At 40.3% G+C, this 24,493-nt stretch overlaps 1 protein-coding gene across 1 annotated transcript in view; it reads right to left on the bottom strand.

Moving 5' to 3' along the window:
- vat1 (vesicle amine transport 1) overlaps positions 1-24,493 on the bottom strand; it is a 37,004-nt gene extending 12,511 nt beyond the window's left edge. Inside the window, exons 1-3 of the mRNA XM_026916195.3 lie at positions 23,757-24,493; positions 11,333-11,540; positions 671-841 (exon numbers count right to left, since the gene is read on the bottom strand). Coding sequence (XP_026771996.3) covers positions 671-841; positions 11,333-11,540; positions 23,757-24,221 — 844 coding nt within the window. The 5' untranslated portion in view covers positions 24,222-24,493. The remainder of the gene's footprint in view (positions 1-670; positions 842-11,332; positions 11,541-23,756) is intronic.

Here is a 24,493-nt window from a genome sequence, read left to right as displayed (position 1 = left end):
ATGATCAAAGCTGATAGTTTAGCCTTCATATTTCAGACTGATTTAAACAGCTAATGTTAGATTTACTCTAAGCGGCTGATCAAAGCAAGTAGGATAACATTCAGATTTGGAACTAATCCAAATAAGTATATTAGGTTTTACCTTTACAATGATTCAAACTAGTTTTTAGTAACATTAAGACTGATAAAACTGGAAGGTCATCATTCCATAACTCTTGTAATTCAAGATAGCAGTTCAGATATTTGATGATATTTTTATTACTAAACTTTCTTTTCACAAAACATTTTTATTAAAATAGCAATTACTTTATAACTGACATTTATAGGTCTATATATTTGAGTTGCAGACTTTGGATTAAACCCATTAAATTCAAGTAAACAGTGAAACAGACTAATAATTAAGATTTACATTACAGGGATGATTAATGTTAGTAGGTTGAGAGTGATGAAAGGTAATCAATTAATTTTATAAACAAGGAGGTTAGATTACATCTTTGGGGCTAGAGTAACTTTTACCACAGAGCTCTAAGGTGGGAGGTTAACTGATCTAAACTGGAATGTTGACTTTCAACCAGGTAGCTTTAAACTAGTAAACTTTGAACTTTAGGCCTCATCTAAGCTAGCATTTACATTTTTTAAGGGTTGTTTCAAAATATTTGGTTAGCGTTCACCTTTGGGGTTGATCTTGCGGACCTCCTCTACATAGTCCCGTGTACGGTAGTCGATGGGGTGCGTGACTCCTCCCTCGCTGATGACCTCATGCTTACTGGCAGAGGCGGTTCCAAAGATAGTGACATCCTTCACCGTCTTACAGAGCTGAGTGGCAGCGATCCCCACCCCTCCTGCAATAAGACAGGATAAGCAAAATACAGAATATTCAGTTTGCTAAAGAGTAAGCATTCACCCAGAGTAAAATCAACTGACGCAAAATGCAGCAGAATTGCACCCGTATGAACCTGTTTCATCCGCAAACTCAAAACACATTCCAGATAAGAAAAGGGCAGCTAAGGAGAAGAAATACAGTGGGACCTCACATGCCAGCACGCATCTACACCATACACACCATATGGGAACAGTGGCGACTCAATGGTTATGGCTCTGGACTACTGATTTGAAGGTTGTGAATTTGAATCCTGGTACCACAAATCTGTCACTGTTAGATCCTCATCTGCTCAGCTCAATTGTAAGGTGCTTTGGATAAAAGTATCTGCCAAATAAGCATATGTAAATACACAATAAAACAGTAGTGCCACAGTCCTTTGTCAGTATATCAAGCTGATGGTAAAAAGCTAGCATCAACCAAGACTAATTGCCCCCACTGCCTTAATTCTGTGAAAAGCATTGAAGACTAGCAAATACAGGGTGTCCCAAAAGTCTCCGTACATAGGGGACTATGTAAGCCAGCAACACGTCGGTTGTGCCTTTGTCAGCGGATGTTCGCGGACGTCCACTTCTTGGTTGGTCCACAACACTTCCAGCCTTTTTGAATTTGTTACCAAGTTTGGCAACAGTGTCGTATGTGACGTGCTTGCCATGTTTCCTGTTCAAGTCCATCGCAACCTTGCGACAGCTTCCTGATCCAGCCATGAGAGTGATTTCAATACATTCTTCTTTTGTTAAAGGCATTCTTAAAGGCTATCTGAAAAAATATAAACTGAGTAAGACATTTTGCTATAAAGTGTTAGTTTCCCCTATGGATGGAGACTTTTGGGGCACTATACATTCGGCACCTGTGTGAAAGGAAGTAACTTTCCATACCAGCAGGTGAAAGTAGTCTGTATTAATAATAAAATAAAGACCTAGTATTGCAGAAAAAACACCTGTCCTGAATCACACACTATGTGATTATGTGCAGCATGTGTAACATTCCACCTACCAGTAGCTGTATCTACAACTGTGTCCTCTTCTGCCCTTCCATTTAGTGAGGAAGTATGTGGTTTGGTATGTACCCAAACAAACTCAACTAGCTACTACTTTAAAGCCAGTGTGAATCTGTCTGTCTGAATTTCAAATATTGAGCTTGGCTATTTAATTGCAAAAATATAGTTCTTAGACAAAAGGGCCCATCTAACACCCCAAAACATTCTTTGGTTTGTTTTTTGGGAACCTTAAAATCATGCGTTGAACCTCACAACAGAGTGTTCCATGTAAGAATCTGTTTAGAAAGCTAGAACCACTAAGCTAAGAAACCATTCAAAGAACAATCCAAAGACCCCCCTGAGGAACCCTTCTATTGAATGTATTTTTAGCAGACGAGGAGAAAAATGAGATGTATGCTTTAAAAATTCTAAAGGGTGTCTAAGGCCCTGTCTAAGCAGAACTACAAACTGAACTTCCCCATCAGAAATGATTTTGGGTAGAACCATTTTAGGAAGCCAAGCCCTTGAAGAACCTTAAACAGCGTACTCTGTTATTTCTGTCCTTTGCTCACATCAGTTCCTTGTCTTTTTCAGATTTACTGCACTGAACAACCAACCACAGAACTCTTGCTGGCCTCCAACACTAAGTCAACTGAGCATCAATTAGCGCTGAAGTGTGCTGACAGGGGCCAACTAGCACCAGTGCTGTGTGACACGACACACTGTGAAAACTAGAGGCGCCAGTTGACCATGGGGCATTTGATCAGATTGGTGCATTTCTTCTCCATCTCTGTATGATGTCCAAGCCACCTTAAGTGTGTTAAGTCTGAGGACAAGTGGCAGAGTTTGCACTCTCATCTCAACATGTCACAGTGCTTGGCAGTCGCCAATGAATGGAGGAATGGAATGGCTCTGGGCTTGGTTAGTAATACTATTGTGCGATAAAGCCTAGAAGAATGCAATTAACTGACGATTAACTGATTGAAGATATAAAAAAAAAAAATGGGGGAAAAAAAAGAAATCAGACTGAGATAGCCAAGGAAATATAGCTCATCTTTTAGCAAACTGTTTTATTAGTAAGCCTTGAGTTTCCCCACCACAGAGTCTCAAACCACAGAGCTAGAGTCACGTTTCTAACCATGTTGAGAAGCCTATTCTTTGGAACCATTTTTAATTTTTAATGAAAAAAAAAAAATTTTATTCATGACATTCAGCTTTGGCGTCCAGGTTGAGTCCCTATACTTGAGTCCCCATATCTGTCTTGAAAATAAAATATTAGAAAAACAGTAAAAATATTTGTGTGCATGTTTAGTTCATTAACCAAATTAAAGCTAAATGCAGATGACTCACACTCAGTGCAAAGTTGAAAGTAAGCACTAATTAGCGCTTAATACAGTATATGTATAGGACAAAAAGATCAGGAAAGGCAGGAAGTGAGAATGCATTCATAAAGGTCACTGCAAACAACATAAAGGGCAGCGTTTATTGAATGCCAGAATGAAAAACACACCCACACACACACCCAGGGTAAGGCCAGGCAACATACCATACAAATGCTGTCAGTGCCTTATAAGGCTGCACAATATTGTTTGTTATTGCAGAATTTGCCTTTGCAAAGTATTCTGCAACATTCGTATGATAAATAATGGCATAGGCATAATAAAACCGGTCAAATGAATGCAGGCTGATATTTAACTGTGACATTTTTTGACTTATTGCAGGGCACGTCATATTTGCAAGGTGTAGAAATAGCACCACAATACATTTTAGTTCAAATCACGCAACTCTAGTGCAATATGAAATTCAAATCAGCCTTTTTGAATAAATTAACAACTCAACTCTGCTTGATGTCACAGTCTGCTGACTTGTGTTAACTCCGAAAGAAACTGCAAACAGTTCACCGATTCATTTGCATGGTGTGAAAAATAAACCAGGAACTAGCCACTGGAGTGAGAACGTTAGACTTTTTAAATAGCCATAACCCAATTTTTTTGCTTGTGTGTGTGTGTGTGTGTGTGTGTGTGTGTGTGTGTGTGTGTGTGTGTGTGTATATAAGGTGGAAAACTAAGAAAGAAAAAAAAAAAAAAAAGACCACCCTGTATTTCCTCTTTTCAGGTTCATGCCGTCTGGGGTGAATTTGGTTTGTGTTGCCATGGAGACCCCAGCCAAGCTGTCCTGTCTGTCCACAATACATTTACACACACGCGCACACACACACACACACACTTACTTCCCAGGCTCTGCAGACACTTCTTATTCACCTGCTCCCTCCCTGCTGGTCCTCACACACTGTGTGTGTGTGTGTGTGTGTGTGTGTGTGTGTGTGTGTGTACAGAGGGTCAGTCTACCCCGTGACTTCAGTGCCCTAATCACAAGACCAGCAGCAAAATTGCCAAGACAACCACTTACCCTACAGTCAAATTTCTAATCTGACACTGGGAATGGGAGGGTTTTTTTTTTTTTTTTCCATGTAGTGTTACTCTCTCTGACACGGAGAACTATGCACCACTAGCAAAAAGGGGAACAGAAAGACAGAGAGAATGAGACCACGAGAGAAAGGGATAGAAAAGTGAAGTGGGATGGGGTAAGAGAGTCTCCAGGGCCATAAACAGATTTCCATGGTTAACTCCATTTGTTCTGCTCAGGATTAAATTTCATTGTTTTTCATGGCTGAATGAAGACTGATGCTCATCCGATAAGGTTCATTATAAACAACGGTGCATGAGGACGCGCGCGCACGCGCACGCGCACACACACACACACACACACACACACACACACACACACACACACAGGACACAGTGAAGTCTTTATATTTCTCCCTGTGCTTACACATTCACACCCACAAACAGATACGCACAGAGATTTGGCAGCTCTCAGTCACCACAGCACGATCCGTTGTTTTCAGGAGGAATTTTTCTGAAAATATTGTGGAATTCTACAGATTCCCAGTTGTAGCTGACAAGAAGAGGGCAACTGGAGGACAGGGAGGAAAAGAGAGAAGAAAGGGGGAGATTTTGCTCCATTTTCAAAGGTTCTAAGTTCAAATCTGTTGACCCGCCAACATATTAAACACTCAACCAGCTAAAAATTATCCCTAATACACAGCTCACAAATGAACATACAGACGCACTAAATGTAGAGCAACACACCAGAATTCTCAAATATTACAACTTTTATATATATATAAATTTATACAAGTGAAAAAAGTGCCGTACAGTGTAGATTCCTCAACACCACTATGTTACGCCCTACATAGTGAGCATATATAGTGAACAAAAAGCCTTTTGGGATTCAGCCTGTGTGTTCAACTAGCGTAATAAATCCCAAGAGAGGAGGAATTGAAAAGATGTAAAATATAGCTGAATATCAGTGATCAAAAAGCTATACTGTGTGTAAATAAATAAATGGATCGGTAATATTAAAGATTATAAAGATTTTTTTAATCTACAGTTTACACAATCTAAAAACAAACTGTGCTACTGTTAATGTTTACTCACTGTGCAGCAGTATAACATTAGTGAGTCATTAGTATTCAAAGGCATGTGAATACTAAATCTTTCAAGTGATTAAAATTTGAAAGCAATTTTAATGGAATTTGTCAACCCCGTAATATACAGCAGCTGTTGGGCATGTCAGTGCAAAAGAGGAAAATCATTTTGATAGACATACGCTTAAGTAAAGAAGTTCAGCATGACTGCATATAACTGATAGAGCCACGAGTATGACTGCTTAACTGGTTAAAGAGAGCCAGATGATAAAACAATTGAGAATTATCACTTTATATTTTATTTATTCACTGAGAATCAAATCATTCTTGGCCCATGTGTCCACACACATTCCAGCTCATAACTTCCTAAACTCTCGGGCTGACTGCAACCCCCAGCACAACACTGGGTCAATGTCCAAATCAGTGGACTCTTAGTTTATTGTTTACTTTATCATGGTTTGATAATTAATGAGTGCTTATTTGCTTTTGGCCACACACTATGGCTTGTTGGCACAAGCACCATGACTCTACATGGCCCCCTCACTCCACCCTTCCCCAGCTTCTTCTTGGCCATTACACATGGAGTGGTGTCAAGCTGAGGGTGTGTGTCAGGAGCTTAAGAAGTGAAAGAGGAAACACGTTTCAGTTCCAGGATAAATGTAAAAAACATCCTGTGCACTGAACTCCCAAGCGCTTCCTGAAAACACACACTCCCTCTGTAAGCACTGAGAAAAACACATGCACACAAAAACACACTTTTGATGATGAGACTGTACTCAATTCTCTTTCTGTCTCATATAAAAGAATAGTTTGGGATGCATCATGTTATTTCAACATACAATTATATATACACACAATGTGTATACACTCACCAGCCACTTTAATAGGAACACCTCTGCACCTACACATTCATGCAATTATCCAATAAGCCAATTGTGCGGCAGCAGCACAATGCATAAACTCGTGTAGATACAGGTCCAGAGCTTCAGTTAATGTTGACTTCAAACATCAGAAAGGGGGGCAGGGGGGTGATCTCAGTGACTTTGCTGTCACATGGAATGGAAGTTGGTGTCAGATGGGCTGTTTTGAGTATTTCAGAAACTGCTGATCTCCTGGGATTTCTACACACAACAGTCTCTAGAATTTATACAGAATGGTGCAAAAAGTAAAAACAACAATAACACAAAAAAAAAAAACAGTTCTGCAGGAAATAAATCCCACGTTAATAAGCTAATAAACAAAGCATCAAATCCTTGAGGTGGATGGGAGACAACAGCAGAAGACCACATAGGGTTCCACTCCTGTTAGCCAAGAACAGGAATCTGAGGCTACAGTGGGCACAGGCAACGTTCTTCCAGTCTTCAACTGTCCAGATTTAGGGAACTGACGCTCTTGACCTGTATGATTTGTGCTGCTGCTGCATGCTTTGCTGATTAGGTAATTGCATGAACGATCAGGCGTACAAGTGTTGCTAATGGTGTGGCCAGTGAGTGTGTGTATATACTGTATATATAAAATTAAGAAATTTAAAATAAAATCTTCAGAAAATTAATATAAAACTAACATAAAATTAGTTTCATAATTTTTTTTTGCAATGCAAAGCTATAATATTCATTCTTTTTTTCCAAGGAATCTTATTTTTAAATTTGAACCATATTAAGAATAAATTTTTAGTTGCATCGGTGTAACGGAAATGTTTTTTCTTTATTCTATCCTCTTTCCCTCTATCTCTGTAACCCCCTCCTGCTGTTCTGGGTGTGGTGGTCTGAGAGATCAGCGAGGTTCTGCCTTCTGTGACACTCCAGATGGATCACTGTATTTCCTCCTGACACGAGCCAAAGAATCACTCATATACATATACCTCGCCAGGAGGACTTCACTTTCCCAACCAGCACTGCTCTGTGTGTGTGTGTGTGTGTGTGTGTGTGTGTGTGTGTTCATATCTAATCCCACGTACTGAATTCAGGCAGAGGATGCAGATGTGTAAACCCAAAGAGAGCAAGAGTGCGAGGGTGGGAAGGATGTGTGTCGAACAATATCCTATTGAGCAGGGGCAGAGTTTCAGCCTAAACCGACCACCACCCACCTTTTACATTTCTCTCTCCCTCTCAGTGTCTTTCTCTTCCCTCTCTCCACAATCTGCATTTCTCTCGCCTTCAGTCATTCACTGCATGTATAATCTCAATCTCCTACACTCATTTATCAGGTCTTTCCTGTATGCACTCCAGCCCACAGTACCCCATTAGCATAGTTTAATAATCAGCAAGAGAAGCCATTCTGTCTTACTGTGAACACCGGTAGACCATATGGAATGGGACGGCATTCAGGTTTCATGGAGTTTCAGACACAGTTTATGACACACAGGCTATTTTACAACAGATATACACGAACAGCGCAAACAAATTCAACACTGTTTAAATTATAGTCCCGTATTTTTTCTTCTTCACTATAACACACTGTGTGCAAAAACACTAAAGCAACCAACCACCCCAACTAACCCATCACACATTCCAAGAAACGAGGGTGGGGAAAAAATTCATGGCTTGAAACATTGCTCCACCTCTGGAGCCAAATCTCCAAATGTCATTATGCTTTGTGCATCACGATAAAGAAAATTACTATCAAAGATAAAGAAATGCATTTTCTTTAAAAATTTTAAAAAAATAAATAAATTAATTGTAAGCAGTTCACATCTGATAAGTATCAGAAAGAACATTAACATACATAATATACCTGATTCCACAGAACTAAAAAAAAATGACCTAAGTAAAGGTGATATTACTTATCACAGCTATAATCAGGCATTCCCTCATTTCCTCTTGAAGATAATTAGATGGGAAAAAAAAAATTCAGCTTATTACACATAAACCACAAAATGCAACATCATTTTCCGTGTTGGAAAATTAAAAGAACAGCTTTACCTCTTAATATTACAAAGCACCAACACTGGAGACAGATAAAGAAATAGATATATAAACAATAAAATATTAGAACAAGTACATTCATATAAATCTATGATATAAATCTAATATAATAAATTAATAAGTATTAAGTTTAAGTTTTTGGGTTATCACGTGATGATTTTTGTTTGGTTTTATAACAATTTTTTTTTTTTTTAAATAATGGTCTTAAGTAAGGAATATAAAATGTACAATATGAGTGACAAAGAGTCAGAAAGCTAATATAAATCTACTGGAAAAAAAACATCGCTTCACTTTCTCGGTCACAAACACAAACTTCACAATTCACAAAATGTCACGCTGAGTTTAAAGAACATTACGCTGACAGTGCACTAGAGCAGCTGGGTTCTTATTTCATACCTCTGTGTTAATATTGATTAATGTGGCACGGCTAATGGTGCATTAATCAGGAGACAGAAAGCACGAGCAATACCCAACAACAAGAACAGCTGAGACAGGTCACGTGCTAAACTGTGTGTGATTTATTGGAGTGCTGTGAATTATGATTAATTAAGCTTAGTCTGGTCTGGATAGATCAGTTTTACTACACAACAGAAAGCAGTAATTTCAATAGTGATCCCTGCTGATGAATAAAACATTGCCACAACCCGCTTTATGCTCGTTATTGCTGCCATGATGCTCATACTCCATGTCTCGTGACCTGCTTTTATTAAGCAGATATTGTCATGATGTTGATTCTGACAGTATTATAATATTTGGACAGATTTTACACTAAGTGAAGTCCTAGGAAATTAAAGGAATACTCCAGGTTTTTGATTTAATCATCATTTAATCATAAGACCAATGAGACAGGTTAAGACCAATTCCAAGAGTGAGAATAACAAAAAAAAAACCCAGAGCTCTATAACGAACATTTTTAAAAATTATTTGACTCGTATGGTGCTCTTGAGAGCCAAAGGCCTTCGCTTTAAATTTCATTATGCTAGGTTAGGTCATGTAGGTTTAATCTCCAGGTAATGTATGTGTTGCGTACATGGAATTAGCACAAGCCATAATTTTGACCCATTTACCAGCACTGAGAAAAGAACAGAAAAGCTGCTTAATCAAAATACACTTTTAGCAGAAATCTAAGGGCAGTTGTTTAATTCGATCAATACATGTTAAAATCTAATTATTTAATGTAAAAATCAAAACTATAACAGTTACACTTACAGGTCTTAGTATGACACAGGCATGAGACAAAGTCATACTAATGCAGTTCTTATAGAGTTCAGTTTAAAAATAAAAATAAAAAAAAAAAAAGAGACACCATGTTTAATTTGAGGTACACTGTTAACACATAACCACATATTCTTCATATTCATCCTTCCAGTCCTGCTTCTGAAACTATGATTTATACAGAGCTATAGCTTCACTTCCAATAGCCTGGCTGAATCACTCATGAAAGTTTCAAAAACATTTCACTTAAAGGTTTATTGATGGAGTTCAACAAGTGCCCTTAGATTTCCACAAGTTTCAGCTAAATGTATTTTCTGTTCTTCTGTGAGAGCAGGGAAATGTGATGAAAGAGTTTGTGGAAAACACACACACTACCAGCGCAGTGGATAGCAATTAGAGTGAAAAAATTTGGAGATTCTCCATTGGAGATTACAGGACTACAGGCAGAAAATGGAAATTAGAAAAAATCTAATAGATTAGAATAATACATGATATCAATGTATAAAAACCAAATTCAAGAGTGACGTGTTGCCTGATGATTAAAAATGAACCTAGAGATGGCACACTACCACTTTTCATACAATACCACTGGATCTTTGCTAATTTCCATTTTCGGTATCTGAAAATGATACCGATACTGAAACCTTGAGTCTCAGCTAATAGTGATATCCATCCAACATTTTTTCTTTAAAACATACTAAGCTTTAATTTTTTTTTTAATTTGAAATACACAGCTAAAAACATGACACACAAAATTGCAACTTTATTATTCAGTTAAACTCTGACTTACATGACAAATATAATAAATATAATTATATGTAAAATTTAAATATTAAAAAAATCAATCCTAAGAAAAAAATTACAATCATGTCTCTTTATATATGCATTTCTACAAAAATATCCAAAATATCATATAATATCCAAAAGTATCGGATTAAATTCATTCTTTTTTTTCCTCTGATAACTAATTCACTGCTTTTTGCAGGCATTAGTCTGATACCGATTCTAGGTGTCGGATCTGTCTCTATAAGAAACAATTTCATGAATAATTCCTCACATTAATTTCATGTGGATAAAAAGCCAGCCTTATTCCTCAAGTTTAAATAAGAAACACATGCATTATTAATGACATAAAAGGCAGAATGAGATGTCAGTGCACTGTTAATGTGTGTAATATCTTCCCTTATAATTTTATTACTATGGCAAATTTAAATATGATGCACTAGAGTTTCTTCTGTAACTTCTAGAATTTCTTCTGTAAACAAAAAGGATGAGGCCACTCTAGTGCTACATGCTTTAGTCTCCAGAGACACTGACAATTTTGGAAACAAATACACAACTTCACAAACACACACCTGCTCTTTGTGCAGGAGGTCCCAGAAGACACTTGATTAGACAGCCTACAATTCATTGGCAAAGATCTGCTGATCCGCCCAAAGATGCATGTGCGCGCGCGCGCGTACACACACACACACACACACACACACACACACACACACTCTTTTTTGCTTGGTCGCTCATAAATGATGTATGCACATGAGCTAATCTAAAACAACGCTGTATATTATCATTCCCACAAAAGTCCAGTCGTAGCAGCTGCAACAATTTACAAGCACACACACAAAATGTGTATATAGGACACCAAATATAATGAAAGATTATTGCAGATAAGCAACAATGAAGTCTTCAGGTCACCATCAACAGCTGCAGAAAATCATCTCTAGACAATACACCCCACCCTGTATCTCACACAGCCAACAAAGAGAGAGCAAGATTCTCTCTCTCTCTCTCTCTCTCTCACACACACACACACACACACACACACACACACACACACACACAGACCTGCAGCCATGTGGATGAGCACACTCTGGTTGGGACGCAGGTGGCCGAAGTCAAACAGCATCATGTAAGCGGTGATGTAGTTGACGGGCAGAGCAGCCGCCTCCTCGAAACTCATCCCCTCGGGCATGGGGAAGGTGTGCGAGATGGGGACCACAGCCACTTCCTGCCACAGACCACTGCGGTTCAGAACCAGCACCTTATCACCCACCTGCAGAAAAAACATACACACACACACACATCAGGGAAACCATCTCGACACCGACACAAGTGTGCAGCATGTTCATAAACACGTTATATTTCTGATCACAATACACTGCAGGTGTGTATGAGTGCTTCAAAACTGTGACAAGAATTCAACCAAATGTATAAACTAAACAACTTTCAAAGTTTAAACTAACAAAGTTAAACTAAAGCAGTTACAGATAATATACTTCTGTTTGGAAATATTAAACTTTGAATAATTTGTTTTTTAACATTCATAAAGTACTATAAATGCTTGGTGCCAGAAGGAGCTAAAGGTTGCAGAACTGCTTGTTATGCCTAGTCTCCTTTATTATTCAGTGGATAACTTCACATGGATACTATAGATTTAAACTCTAACTTTAATTGCATCAAAAAGGATCTTGACGCTCATACTAAGGATCCTTTTTAAAAAAAAAAAAAAAAAAAAAAAAACACTTAGTACTGCTTGATTTTATAGCATACACTTGTGGAAGACTAATGACTCATAATCGCACTGTCTGCTGTCACCAACAAGAGGATGGGTTCCCTTTTGAGTCTGGTTCCTCTCAAGCTGTGTCTTCCTCATGTCATCTCAGACAGTTTTGCCACTGCTGCCTCTGGCTTGCTCATTAGGGACCTAAATCTAAATCTATATCCGGATTTCTGTAAAGCTGCTTCGTGCTAAATAAATACAAAACAAAATTGAATTACACACATCCCATCATACAACACGCTATTTCCATACACGCAGACTAATACTCATCTAAAAACTAATAACTAAAAGGATTAGTCTCGTTCATTTCTCAACTTCTCAAAAACCGTACCAGCACAAAGTAAACAAGGCAGCCCAATTAAACAGAAACAGAATTCACAGCACTGTTGAATTCAGAAGGTGTTGATTAATTTTTTATACCAGCAGCTCTGACAATAGTTCTGGCTCTAAGGCAAATCAAAGGTTTTCATTAAAGTGCTCACTCTAATATGGTATTGTTTCTATAGGACTAATAAACATTAAAAACTGGGCTGTTGTGCATCAAAGAAGAATGTATAATTGTTGACATGGCAAGGTTTTCTATAAGGAGATGTTTATTCAAAATTTATAGAAGGAGTCTCCACCATCAGTGCTTGGTAACGGTCAAAGGAAAAGCTGTTCCTTTAAAGTCCCCATGAAATCAAAATTGAAGTTTTGGGGCTTTTAGTATGAATATGTTAGCCTTAAGGTTATCTATAAGCTAGTGTGCGCCAATCAGTGACAAATATGCATTTAGAAGATATATGCATGCAAAATTTACAGTCTCTCTCTTCATCAGATTTTCAGTCCAATCAAATGCTCTCTAGTATCTGAAGTGTCCCGCCCCCACCATTATAAAAATCACCTTGTGATTGTTGAGCAAGAGAATTCATATCAGCAAGCATGGGTCATAAATGTGTCTTTGGCTGTTCGAACACGTGTTTTATTCAGTTTTCCGACTGTAAGTCAGTTAAGAAGGAAATGGCTTGAATTCATTCACTTTGAAGGAGGAGGAGGTATTTGCCTCTGGTGCGAGTAAGTATTTTACGTGACAATTGTTAAATGATGTTTAATCAAAATAAATTAATTTTCTAACATGCAAGGGCTGTGAGGTAAGCTAAATGCTATTGGCTATTTTAAAAAGGGGAGGGGCCACTTGAAATGTCCCGCCCTGACTTCCTGTTTCAGTAGAAATTACGTCAACACATCGAATAACTCTGCTCAAGGCACTTCACGGGGACTTCAGGTTTTCTGACAAGTCTTCAAGGTAGTAACAGCATCACACCACTCCATCAAATACAAGCTGGTTAACTAAACAATGGATCAGACAAAGGAACCAAAAAAAAAAAAATAGAAATAATCAATCACCTCTTCTAGGTTAAACTTAAAGACTGCATTGTGGTGTGTTGTAATGATGATAAAGCCACTTTCACTGGCATAACCATCATCATTTCAGTCATTGATTAGAAATGAACTGAAACCTTAAGTTCTTCTGGCTCCTGTATGGCCGAGTCCCTCATAACTAAGGTACACTCTGGTAGTCTTCTAAAGCAGTTCTTCTTGTCTGAAATGGAAACCTTGTGTTGTGGGAATTTATGTAGCACATTTAAGGAACAATCCATAAAACACAATGGTGCTCGATGGAAAGAGTGCGTCTTATTTTGCGACGTCTCCTCACATGCTTATCATTTCTCAACGGTGGCACATCTGCTTAGAAAGAGAGAGCTACTCAAGGGTTCTTGGAATGGTAAACACTTTTAGCTTTCTAAAGCAGTTCTACTTTTCTGAAAGAGAACCCGTTTTGTGGTTCTGCGTAGAATCTTTGAAAGCTTGTTCAGTTTCAGAAGTTGTGTTCTTGCATTTAAGAAAATATAAAACCACAGAGATTTACAAAGCCTTTGGCAGGAAATTTATGCCACACACTTGCTTTCTCACCCATCAGTCTGGTCTGATTCAGAGGGAAATTACACTTGTCTCATCTTCTCTTTGATTTCATTTCATGCCACATATAAGCTGAGCAGCATGTGTGTGTGTGGGAAAGGGGCAGGGCTTGAAACATTCTCACAAAAGTCTGCCATTTACTTCCTGCAACTTGCTCAAATTTGGGTCGAAATGCGTTCTCACTAATCAAACAGCACCAAGATTCACTCACAAGAAGCTGGCGACCAGTGAACACATCAGTGCCCAAATCAAACTAATTAATACTTTATACATATGTGGAAGCACCCTGAAGCTCAAAGGTGAGACTTTTTATAAGCCCTGTAAAAGCCTGATATACCATTCAGGATTTACGTCAGAGAACGTAGTCCACGTGTGCTGCTCTGTGCAGAAAAGAAATCTACAAACAATAAGTAAGGCTATAACCCTTTTTTGTGCCTGTGGCAGAACGGATTATCATTCCATTGAGGAAAATACACTGAAAAATCTTGTGCACAACAGATGTTAGCTCATTTCTTCTCTGGAAGCTAATTTTCTGATTTTCTCAGAACACTTATGAAGTGAGCAAGTGAGACAGAAATACCATCAAGCACAGAGCAAAGCAGTTGAGGGTTACTGGTCATGTTTATGGGTCTAACAGTGGTTCTATGGCAGTCCTAAAATATGAACTCACCGCCACTGAAAGTTTAGCTAAAGGAATAGTTAGGAGAAGTGTATCATTTTCTGGAGCTACAAAATTAGCGTAGCTAACAATTAATGGAGGTCTCTCTGTGGTTAGTGGAACTGTATTATAATTTGCATAATATCCAGCATTCCATTACAAAGTTCAAATACTGGAAGATGGGTAGAACAATACAAAACTGCACCATGGAAAAAATCATTTTGGTAATGCAGGCTGTGGAATCCATAACGTCACAGTAAGTCACACTGGGTAAACCACATCAGCAAGTCTGTGTGACAATAATGTAGAACTGGAGGCAGTTTGAGGCAGATATTTTCAAGAAAACATTTTGGGTGAGTAAAACTTCCACTACGTGATCCTTGCAGCTCGTACGCAATGCTAACGAAACAGACACCACACATATCTTGGCTGCTTGACGACTTTGGGGTAAGTGGAAAATCATGTCAATTAAATTTCTGCCTGAAGTGGTGATTTAAGCTCGGGCTACCACAGCACACCCTGATTTTAGACACTATTCCACTAAAATGCTACTCTGAAAACTTAAAAATATGCAAAACATCTAGAAAAGTTTCAAATTTGTAGTAACTTTGTCTCAGATTTCAGCTGGTCTGCAAGGAAAGACCGTCTGACAGCAGTGAAGAAATTAATATTAAAGAGAAACAAAGACACAAGCATACACAGAGAACTACAGGAAACCTCTTCCAGCAAACTTCCACAGCTTCCTCTGGAATCAGGAGACACAGGAAACAGTGTGTGCGCGCACACACACACCCCACACTGCACTTTTGAACTACAATAATGACTCTATGTAGGAGTTCTGCCTGGGCCATAACACAACATTTACACAGTCCAAACCAATGCTGAAAATGTGAGCGGCCCCAGATATGAAGCCAGATTTCAGATTATTTTTTTCCCTCCATGCCCCTCACCCCTATTATACTCAGACTATAAGATATACCAAGAATAAAACATCAAACTTTTAGATTATGCTAATGAACCAGAATCCAATAATCCCAACTCATGGAACCTGCAAGCAATCTCGCTGAAAATCTCCTGAACAAACATGACCTCAGATTTAAAAAAAAATTAAATAAACTTAAAAAAATTCATAATAATAATAATAATAATAATAATAATAATAATGTATCAAAGAGTCCACAACATTGGTGAAAATGTCATTTGGCTTATCTTCTGCGTTTATTATGAAAAAAGATGGCTCTTTGGTGTTTCGTTGCGTTTCAGCTGCCATTGATATTCAGCCTTTATACTAAAGTACTGCTGAATTCTCAATTCTGATTGGTCAGAAGGTGTGGATTAATTTTCTAACAGCAGCCCTGACAGTAGTTCCTGGTGCAAGACAAATCAAAGGTTTACATTAACGCTTTCTAATACGTTATCATTTATACAGTAACAACTTACATGAAGATGCTCCACCATAGTATTTGTGGAAGGAGTCTCCAGTTTCAGAGCTTTATAACAGTCAGAGGTAAAGCTGTAACCAAGTCTTCCAACACAAAGAAAAAGTCTCCAGGACAAAGTTAACATGACAAGCTGCATTTTTGTACTATAGAATACTGAGTTGTAAATATTGAGCATATCTTCCAAGAGTGAAAGAATAGATCAGTTAAGATTAGATTTTAAACACACAAGATCAGTCAGGACACCTTTTGTGCTCATCAGGGCGGGCTCAAAATGGCCTGATTATCCTCTAGTGTGACCCAAATTCAGACATCCAGTAAAGTTACCTTCATTATACAGCATGTTCATCATATAAACATGAACAAAACAGATTCCTAACTTCCTGTATTTCATTCTGCTTTAATACTGACTCCAGCCTCCTTCCTGCGTTCTCCCTCTCTGTCTCTAATAGGATGAGTTGCTCTCATTGGGGAAGCAGCCAGATTCTTCAGCCTCAATAACCACGAGACAAGATGACAAGTGCGCGCGCACACACAAAAAGAAAAGTACACGGTTATGCACGTACATACACATTCGCATTCACTTGGGCAAACACACAAGATAGGAGTGCACACAAGAGCACTATCACTCTCTCTCACACACACACACACACACACACCTCAAAGTGGTAGTGTCTTAGGTGACCACATACCCCGTACTGATTAACGAACACGCCTGCATGCACACATGCCCCTGACTGATATAAAAATGTCCAAATATTGAAAGATGCACAAAAGCATATGCACACACACACACACACACACACACACTAATAGACCCAAGGGAGACATGAACATAACTGTCTATTGAGTCCAATTAAAGAGTGATTCCTCTTTCAATCGCTGTCATTTCACTCTGTTCCCAGCACACTCTGTCCCAATTCTTCTCTCCCTTTACTCTCTCTCCCTCCCCCCTCCTCCCACTCTTTCACCCACTCGCTCCCCCTTTCTCGCTTCTGTCACCTCCACCTCCTCTCCTCTTTTACTGTGCCGTTCCTCTTCCCTTCATCTAATTGGACAGCACCGGTCAATAGACGTGGGCGCTTCAACTGAACCACCATCATGACTCAGTCACGCACACTTTCAGCTCTAAAGGCATATGCTGGGGTGAAATAATGAGCTTCACATCATACACTCACTACCCAGTGTACACAGCTACAGTCAACAAAGACGGCAAACACATTTATGCAAATGTGCACACAGACCTACAGATACTCCTCCTATGAGAATATCATATATATATGTATATTTAAAAAAATCTTCACGATACACAATATACATCAAAATGAAACAGTATGTAGTTTTTAATGTCCAATAGGATCATTAATATTGCATTATTTTATAAGGTCTTTCAAAATGACAATATATATATTTGATATTACGATACACGACATCACTATATGATTTCTAAGATATTACAGGTGCTTTTATAACACTGACTACTGCTGAGTACTCCTAATAACAAGTAGGTGTTAAAAATCTATTGTTGTGTCGGTTGTTAATTTTCCTCACGGTTTCCTTATGGAAATTTGTGTAGACATTAACAGTATTATTGAGACCAATTTTTTCAGTCTTTCACTAATACACTCATAAAAAAAAATCATTCAGGCGTTCTTTGAATAGTTTTTAGCTTCCTAACAAGGCTATACTTGGAACCCAGGTATATTTTCTGACAGAGAATCACTCCGTTGCAGCACGTGTTTGGATGGTTCGCCTAAAGCAGCGGTATATGGATGAAGGATGAGATGAAAAATACCAAAAATAAATATTTAAAACACTGTATCAGTTCTGACAACCATTTTGCGTAGGAGCGCCGCTTTTTTTTCTTTTTGAGGTTCATTGAAGTACGCTGGAATGTACTCCAAAATACACCAAAGAGCCATCTTTTTTTCATAATGAACTCAGAATATAAGCCAACCGACATTTTCACAGAAGTTCTGGACTCTTTTGATATTAATCGACACACTCTTCCGGAAGCCCCGCCCTCTTCCCCATTCACACTAGTAGTGTTTTGACTGGTGTTCATGGTGCTGCAAAAATGCACTGATGTGGTGGCCTTGATTCCTGTAAAGGCAAACAGAATGCTGACAAAGGCTGAAAATGTTGACAGAAGAAATGATTAAATAGATTTAACACTTCGCTGTAGGCCTGACACTTTACAAGTAAATGTTAATGGTATTGATAATTGGACAGGGATTTAAATGCTGTCTGTTTAGCTCTCCTGCGTCGGTCAATGCTCAGACACGTTCAAACAGTTTGAGCAGTAGATCAATATTGATCAATAACTAGACATTATTCTTCTTTGGTGTTGACAGGTCTGCTGTACTACAAGACCCTTTATAAGATCCATGTGGTTCTATTTTATTTTATTTTATTAGACAGCTAATACTAGGCAGTAAAAAACATGCAAGTTCTGAAAAAGATAACTGGAGGAAAAACTGGGCTCATGGAGAAAAAGTATGGATGGTGCAGAAAAATGGTTCCTCCAAGAAGATTCTCCACTTTCTAACTGGGTTCTTCTTGGAATCCTTTGAAAGGTAAATGTAAATTTTAAGCGATAGCAGTACAGGAGGTTCAAGCCACACAACACCTTAGGGTGTTAGATATAAGAGTGTAGTGTATTGCTCATCCCTACAACGGTAATATTGCAGTTTTATATCAGTTTCAGATATATAGTTGGTCTGTTCTGATATGTTATCTCCAAAATGCAACAAGAGCTTTACACTAGTGTGACAGCACTGTACTGTCGTGACATTGCAGTTGCGTAACCATGCAGCTTCGCTTCATAGATCACCAGCACTTTTAGAGTCACTCAGCTGGGGTTAATCTTGTACAATCCCCGAGTGGGACAGACGAGATATAATAAAACAAGTCTACTGCTACTAGCTATTATAACTCATATACTCATATGAAGGAAGGTTCCTAAGGTGCTCTACATGGAATCTTTTCTTAAAAAGAAACCATCTGCAATTTGCTGATTTGATTAGTGGATAAAGATAACATCACAGCACTTGTTGAAGCAGTGATGAGGAGCGTGTGAGGTTGGTCAGGAATACTCCTGGGACACATTTATTGATTTGTTTGAGGCCTCATTTGCATATTGCAACCTTCTGCAACAAAAGCACTGCAAATGCCAATATTGCATTAAAAATTAAACAGCAGTTCTCTAGACGTCCACTGGCCCCGTTTCTCATACAGCGCCTGAATTCAATTACAGTTTTATCTGACAAACATCCTTGGCAGTGTTTGTAATACAGCAAAAATATTACAATCATGTCACAATCTGTTTGCTAACAAAGTGACAGCAAAAGCAGTAATGCTGCATTTTAAAAAAATGGGAAAAAGGGTTATTTAAGGGTTCTTATCTTCCTAAGGCAATCCTACTTGGAACCCTTTCTGGTAGGAAAACACTCAGTTGTAGGGTTTCAAATAAAACCATTAAGCGTTCCCAGAGAGAGAGAACTTAAAATCCTATAAGAATGCACTTGCAATATTCATAAAAAATTCATTATGTAATTAATAATAATATTAAAATCATACAGTTCAATGATTCTTTGGCAGGTTAATGATCCAACCCAAATAGGATGAAATAGGGCAAACTAAAGAACCTTTTAAGGTGCCAGATCCAATCCCTGATTAATAGATATGCTGTATCAATAGATTTACTGTAATGTCTGGTTACTGTGTGTTACAGACACAAAAAGATACTTTCAAAAATTAACATCTTGTTTCAGTTGTCATCTTGTTCCCTTCTTCAATGCGGATTTATTTTTGACATGGACGGTCCTGTGCCTGTTCACGCCTCGGTGGTTTTAACGAGCTTTTAAGCAGCTTTTAAAAGAAATGTCTATGTCTGTTGAAAAACAAAACGGAGCAGGAGGGAGCTTGACAGAAGTAGAACAAGGGAGAGAGAGAGAAAGACAGACAGAAAAAAAGACAGTCAGACAAAGTGACTGAAAACAGGAGGAAATTCCAGCCTGACAGTGTGAGCTAGGAAAATATAATTGAGAACAGATGTGACTGATCCCTGCAGTAAGGCTCTGATAAATGTGTGTGTGTGGGGATCATACATTATTTATATAAACCAGTTGATAAAAACAGTTTAAGAATTAGTCCTTCTTTGTTAAGTCATGTGATGTGATTAACCCCAAGAATATGAGTGTGGGTGGGTGTGTGTGTGTGTGTGCACGAGTTTCTCTTCCTCTCTTATAAAACTGCAATTTTATGCTATGCTTAGCATCAACAAATTCCAAAGTGCACATGTTCAGCACTGATTCAACACCAGCGGGGTGTCAGGAGTGTGTGTGTGTGTGTGTGTGTGTGTGTGTGACAGTGTGACACGGTGTGTCTGTGCGGGTCTTTATGAGCAGTGTTGTTATGAGCAGGGAGAGGCCGTGCGTGACTTGTTTGTCCCTGAGCAATAACCTGGTTGGGTGTGTGATTGGCAGAAATGGATTAAGATGGGCTTTTAATCTGATTTCAGCGATGAAAGAGACTGAAGATAGACAGTGATGGACAAAAGGAAACTGGACTGTCTGATATCCATCTGCTCAGCTGGGTGAGACAGCATCTTCACCCCCTCCTCTCTCTCTCTCTCTCTCTCTCACACATACACTCACACACACAGACACACACAGCCCCCACGCTTTCTTTTTCTGATACAAACTTACTCACAGGCTGCACAATGTTTCACACCATGTCTCAGGTGTCTCCATCTTTCTTCTCACTATGTTCATGTTTTCTAATCTAGCAGACGTTTTCATCGAGCTGTCAGGCCATGAAGTGTCGCCATGGATACTAAGCTGGTTGCCAGATTGGGTGGATTCCTGCTTACCTAGCCTATAGTTTGCATTACACACTCTACATCAGGGTCCTTGCACTTATCTGCAAAGGGCCGGTGTGGCTGCAGGCTTTCATTCCAGCCAAAAAGGAGACACACTTGATAGCTGATTGGAGACCAAGATGAACTGATTAAACAAGTGGAATCAGGAGAGACTCCTGCTTGGTTGGAATGAAAGCTTGCAGCCACACCTACCTTTTGTGGATACGATTGAAAACGCCTGCTCTATATAATTAATATCATAGTAAAAATTATATGTTGTCTCATGTATGCATAACCTATATGTGAAATAAATTATGACAATGTGGTTTATTAGCAATTCTGTTTTGTATATTACAAGGTTTTTAAAATATACTTTAAAAAGATGCAAATGAGGCAATTGATCATTAATTATGTGCTAGTTTGCACATCACACTTTGCATACTAAATTCACTTAGAACTATTATGTGTTTTATTGTCAGGACACACCCAGTTGTTAGACTTTCACATAAAACACACACAATATATATAGAAAATATTAATAAATAAATCAGTGCGTGAAACTCCTCCAAGAAAAAAATTTGCACTGGAGAAAATAATAAGCATAAGGTAAAAAAATGAAAAAAAAAATGAAGGTCAAATTCAGGTTGAAATTTAAATGAACGAATGCAGTCATTTTTTTTCCTGTAATCATGACTAGCTTTAAAACAGCGGATCCAATCTGGCAACCCGGCGCACCGCGCATCACGCATGACTCATCGATTTGTTCCTATGGAGTGCGCTGACTGAACGCCTCAGAATAAATGCCACACATGAAATGTGTACAAAATCTTTAGTACTGTAATTTCTTCATCAGAGAATCTAAAGATGATGTTTTAAATGAATGGTCGCATTTAGGAGGTGATGTTTCAAGAATAAGAAATGCAAGCAGCGCGCGCTCATTTGCAGGCAGCCTACATAGATAGGTGTAATTGTTTAGAGAAAAGCAAATCTGGTTCTGTTTATGAAAGGAAAAATGGCCAGAAAAGAAAGATTGATGACGTCTGAGAGCGTCCCTTGGCTCCAGGCGCGCGAGGCAGATGACAAAAGGCGCGTGCGGATATTTGCATAATATCCCCTCTCTCCCTCTCGCCGCTCGCGCGCCTCGCCCTTTTCTTCCACTTCAGGGTGGGGGGTGACAAAGAGTGAATCCCTAAGTCTCTTTAGTACTCAAAGTGCGCTATATAGGAAGCAGAAGTTATTTCACACCATATGGAGTGCACTTATTGCCTTCATGGAGCAGAAAGTCATTTGGGATTGAACCGGGATTGAACCGGGATTGAACCGGGATGTGACCCCCCCCCCCATTACCTCTACCCGCCCCATCCCCAGCCACACCCCCCACTACCCCTAACCCCTCCCCACTGCCTCCCATCACCTCTACCCCCTCCCCACTACCCCCTCCCCACTGCCCCCATCCCCACCCACACCCCCATCACCTCTACCCCCTCCCCACTACCCCCATCCCCACCATCACCTCTACCCACTACCCCCATCCCCACCCACACCCCCCATCACCTCTACCCCCTCCCCACTACCCCCATTCCCACCCACACCCCCCATCACCTCTACCCCCTCCCCACTACCCCCATCACCTCTACCCCCTCCCCACTACCCCCTCCACACCCCCATCACCTCTACCCCCTCCCCACTACCCCCTCCACACCCCCATCACCTCTACCCCCTCCCCACTACCCTATCACCTCTACCCCCTCCCCACTACCCTATCACCTCTACCCCCTCCCCACCCACACCCCCCCATTACCTCTACCCTCTCCCCCCAACCCGGAACCGGGCCGAGCTCGTGACAATCACCACGCGTCGCGTCACTGTGTCAGAGGAACTGCATGTCGATTTTCCTGCAGTTTTTTTTTTCCCGGAAACGAATATTTAATCGCTTATCAGTGTCAGACAAAGGCGTCTTTGGATCAGACATCCTCCCAGGATGCTGTGCGCCTGCACGGGCTGTCAATCACTCGCACGACGGCTGGGACGGGTGCGAGCGCGAGGGGCGGCGGCTCCGTCTCATTCCCCGAATAACTAACAGTCTGAAACTGCCACTCTTAATCTGAACCCGGTAGCTGCTTAAATGTAACGTGTAACATGTAACACAGAGTTACAACAAATCTAACCATAAAGAATGTGTCCACACGGCATCGCTGCGCGAGCCAGGTGATGCAGACGACAGGCTATATGGTACCCTCAGGGGTGTGGTCACATGGGTGGCACTCCTTAAATAAGCATTTCAGCATATATTCTAGCCTCAAATGACATTTCTGACATGTACATCACCCTTATGCAACTCATAATGATATTGAAATACGTGTAGAAGTTTATTGGATGGAAGCACAGTAACGTCATTATGTGATCATTCACTTTGCACTAAGGACCTAACGCATCTGCAGATGCAGCCTTGTCTTCCACTTGATTAGGCGGTGCCAGGCTTGCTTGTGCTCGCTGTCTCTCGACATCTAAAAATCTGTCCACTGCACTAGTCTATTGTCTCCTCCTGAACACCAACGACACATGGGCTGCGTCTTAAACCGTATTGGCCTTCTACAGCACTAAGAATGGTGTCAGCCTACGCCAACATGTGTTACCATGGCTACCAGAGGTGGAGTACTAGTTAGGCATGCTATTTAGGAGCGTAGTGTGCAATTTAGGATAACAAGCTATTTAAACAATGTGGCCCATCGGCAACGTCGATGACCAAGTGTCAAGTTTTCTGAGCTTGAATTCAGAACTAAAGATCTTACTTTTCTGTCTGTCACGTCTTCACCGACGGCCTCGATGATCCCCGAGCACTCCATTCCCGGTGTGACCGGCGGAGACGGGAGACGGTCGTAGAGCCCCTGGCGTGCCATGAGGTCGGCAAAGTTGAGGCCGCACGCCTTGACGCGCACCATCACTTCTCCGCTCTTGAGCGCCGGCTTTCCTTTCTTCACCTGCAGCTTCACTTTGTCGTAGCCGCCGTAGCCTGTGAGCACGAGCGCGCGGTAGCTGAACGTGTCCTCCTCGGCGGGTTTGTCCGCGGGCGCCGCTGCAGCTGCAGCCGCCTCGCCTGAAACCGCAGCAGCAGCGACAGGTTCAGCGGGCGTTGCCTCCGGTTTGTTCTCGGTTTTGGGCGACTCGCTTTTGGGCTCGCCATCCTGCTGCTGCTGCTGCTGCGGTTTTTGCTCCTCGGCGTTCTGCTGCTGGGCGGGCGCGTCTTCGCCTGACATGTTGAGAAGCGCTGGGTCTGTCGGTGGGCGCGTGCGATGGAAGTGGAGGAGTGAGAAAAGCCTCAAAAACCGGCTGTTTCACGCTTGTAGGGGGAAAAAAAAGAAGACAGAGTCGTCGGTGAGCACGCAAACGGGACCTGCAGTCCTCTGTACGCGTTCAGTGCGGCTGTGAGCTAAACGCCTGAGGGCGTGGAGACAAATCAGGGAGGAAGAGAGAAAGCGAAGGGAGTGCTGGGAGATGCGCGCGACGACTACAATGACCCGCGCCTGGC

This window comes from Pangasianodon hypophthalmus, chromosome 13 (genome assembly GCF_027358585.1).
Source record: "Pangasianodon hypophthalmus isolate fPanHyp1 chromosome 13, fPanHyp1.pri, whole genome shotgun sequence".
In the NCBI taxonomy this organism is placed as follows: domain Eukaryota; kingdom Metazoa; phylum Chordata; class Actinopteri; order Siluriformes; family Pangasiidae; genus Pangasianodon; species Pangasianodon hypophthalmus.
Note: the sequence above shows the minus strand (reverse complement) of the source record. Positions and strands in the feature narration are given on the sequence as shown.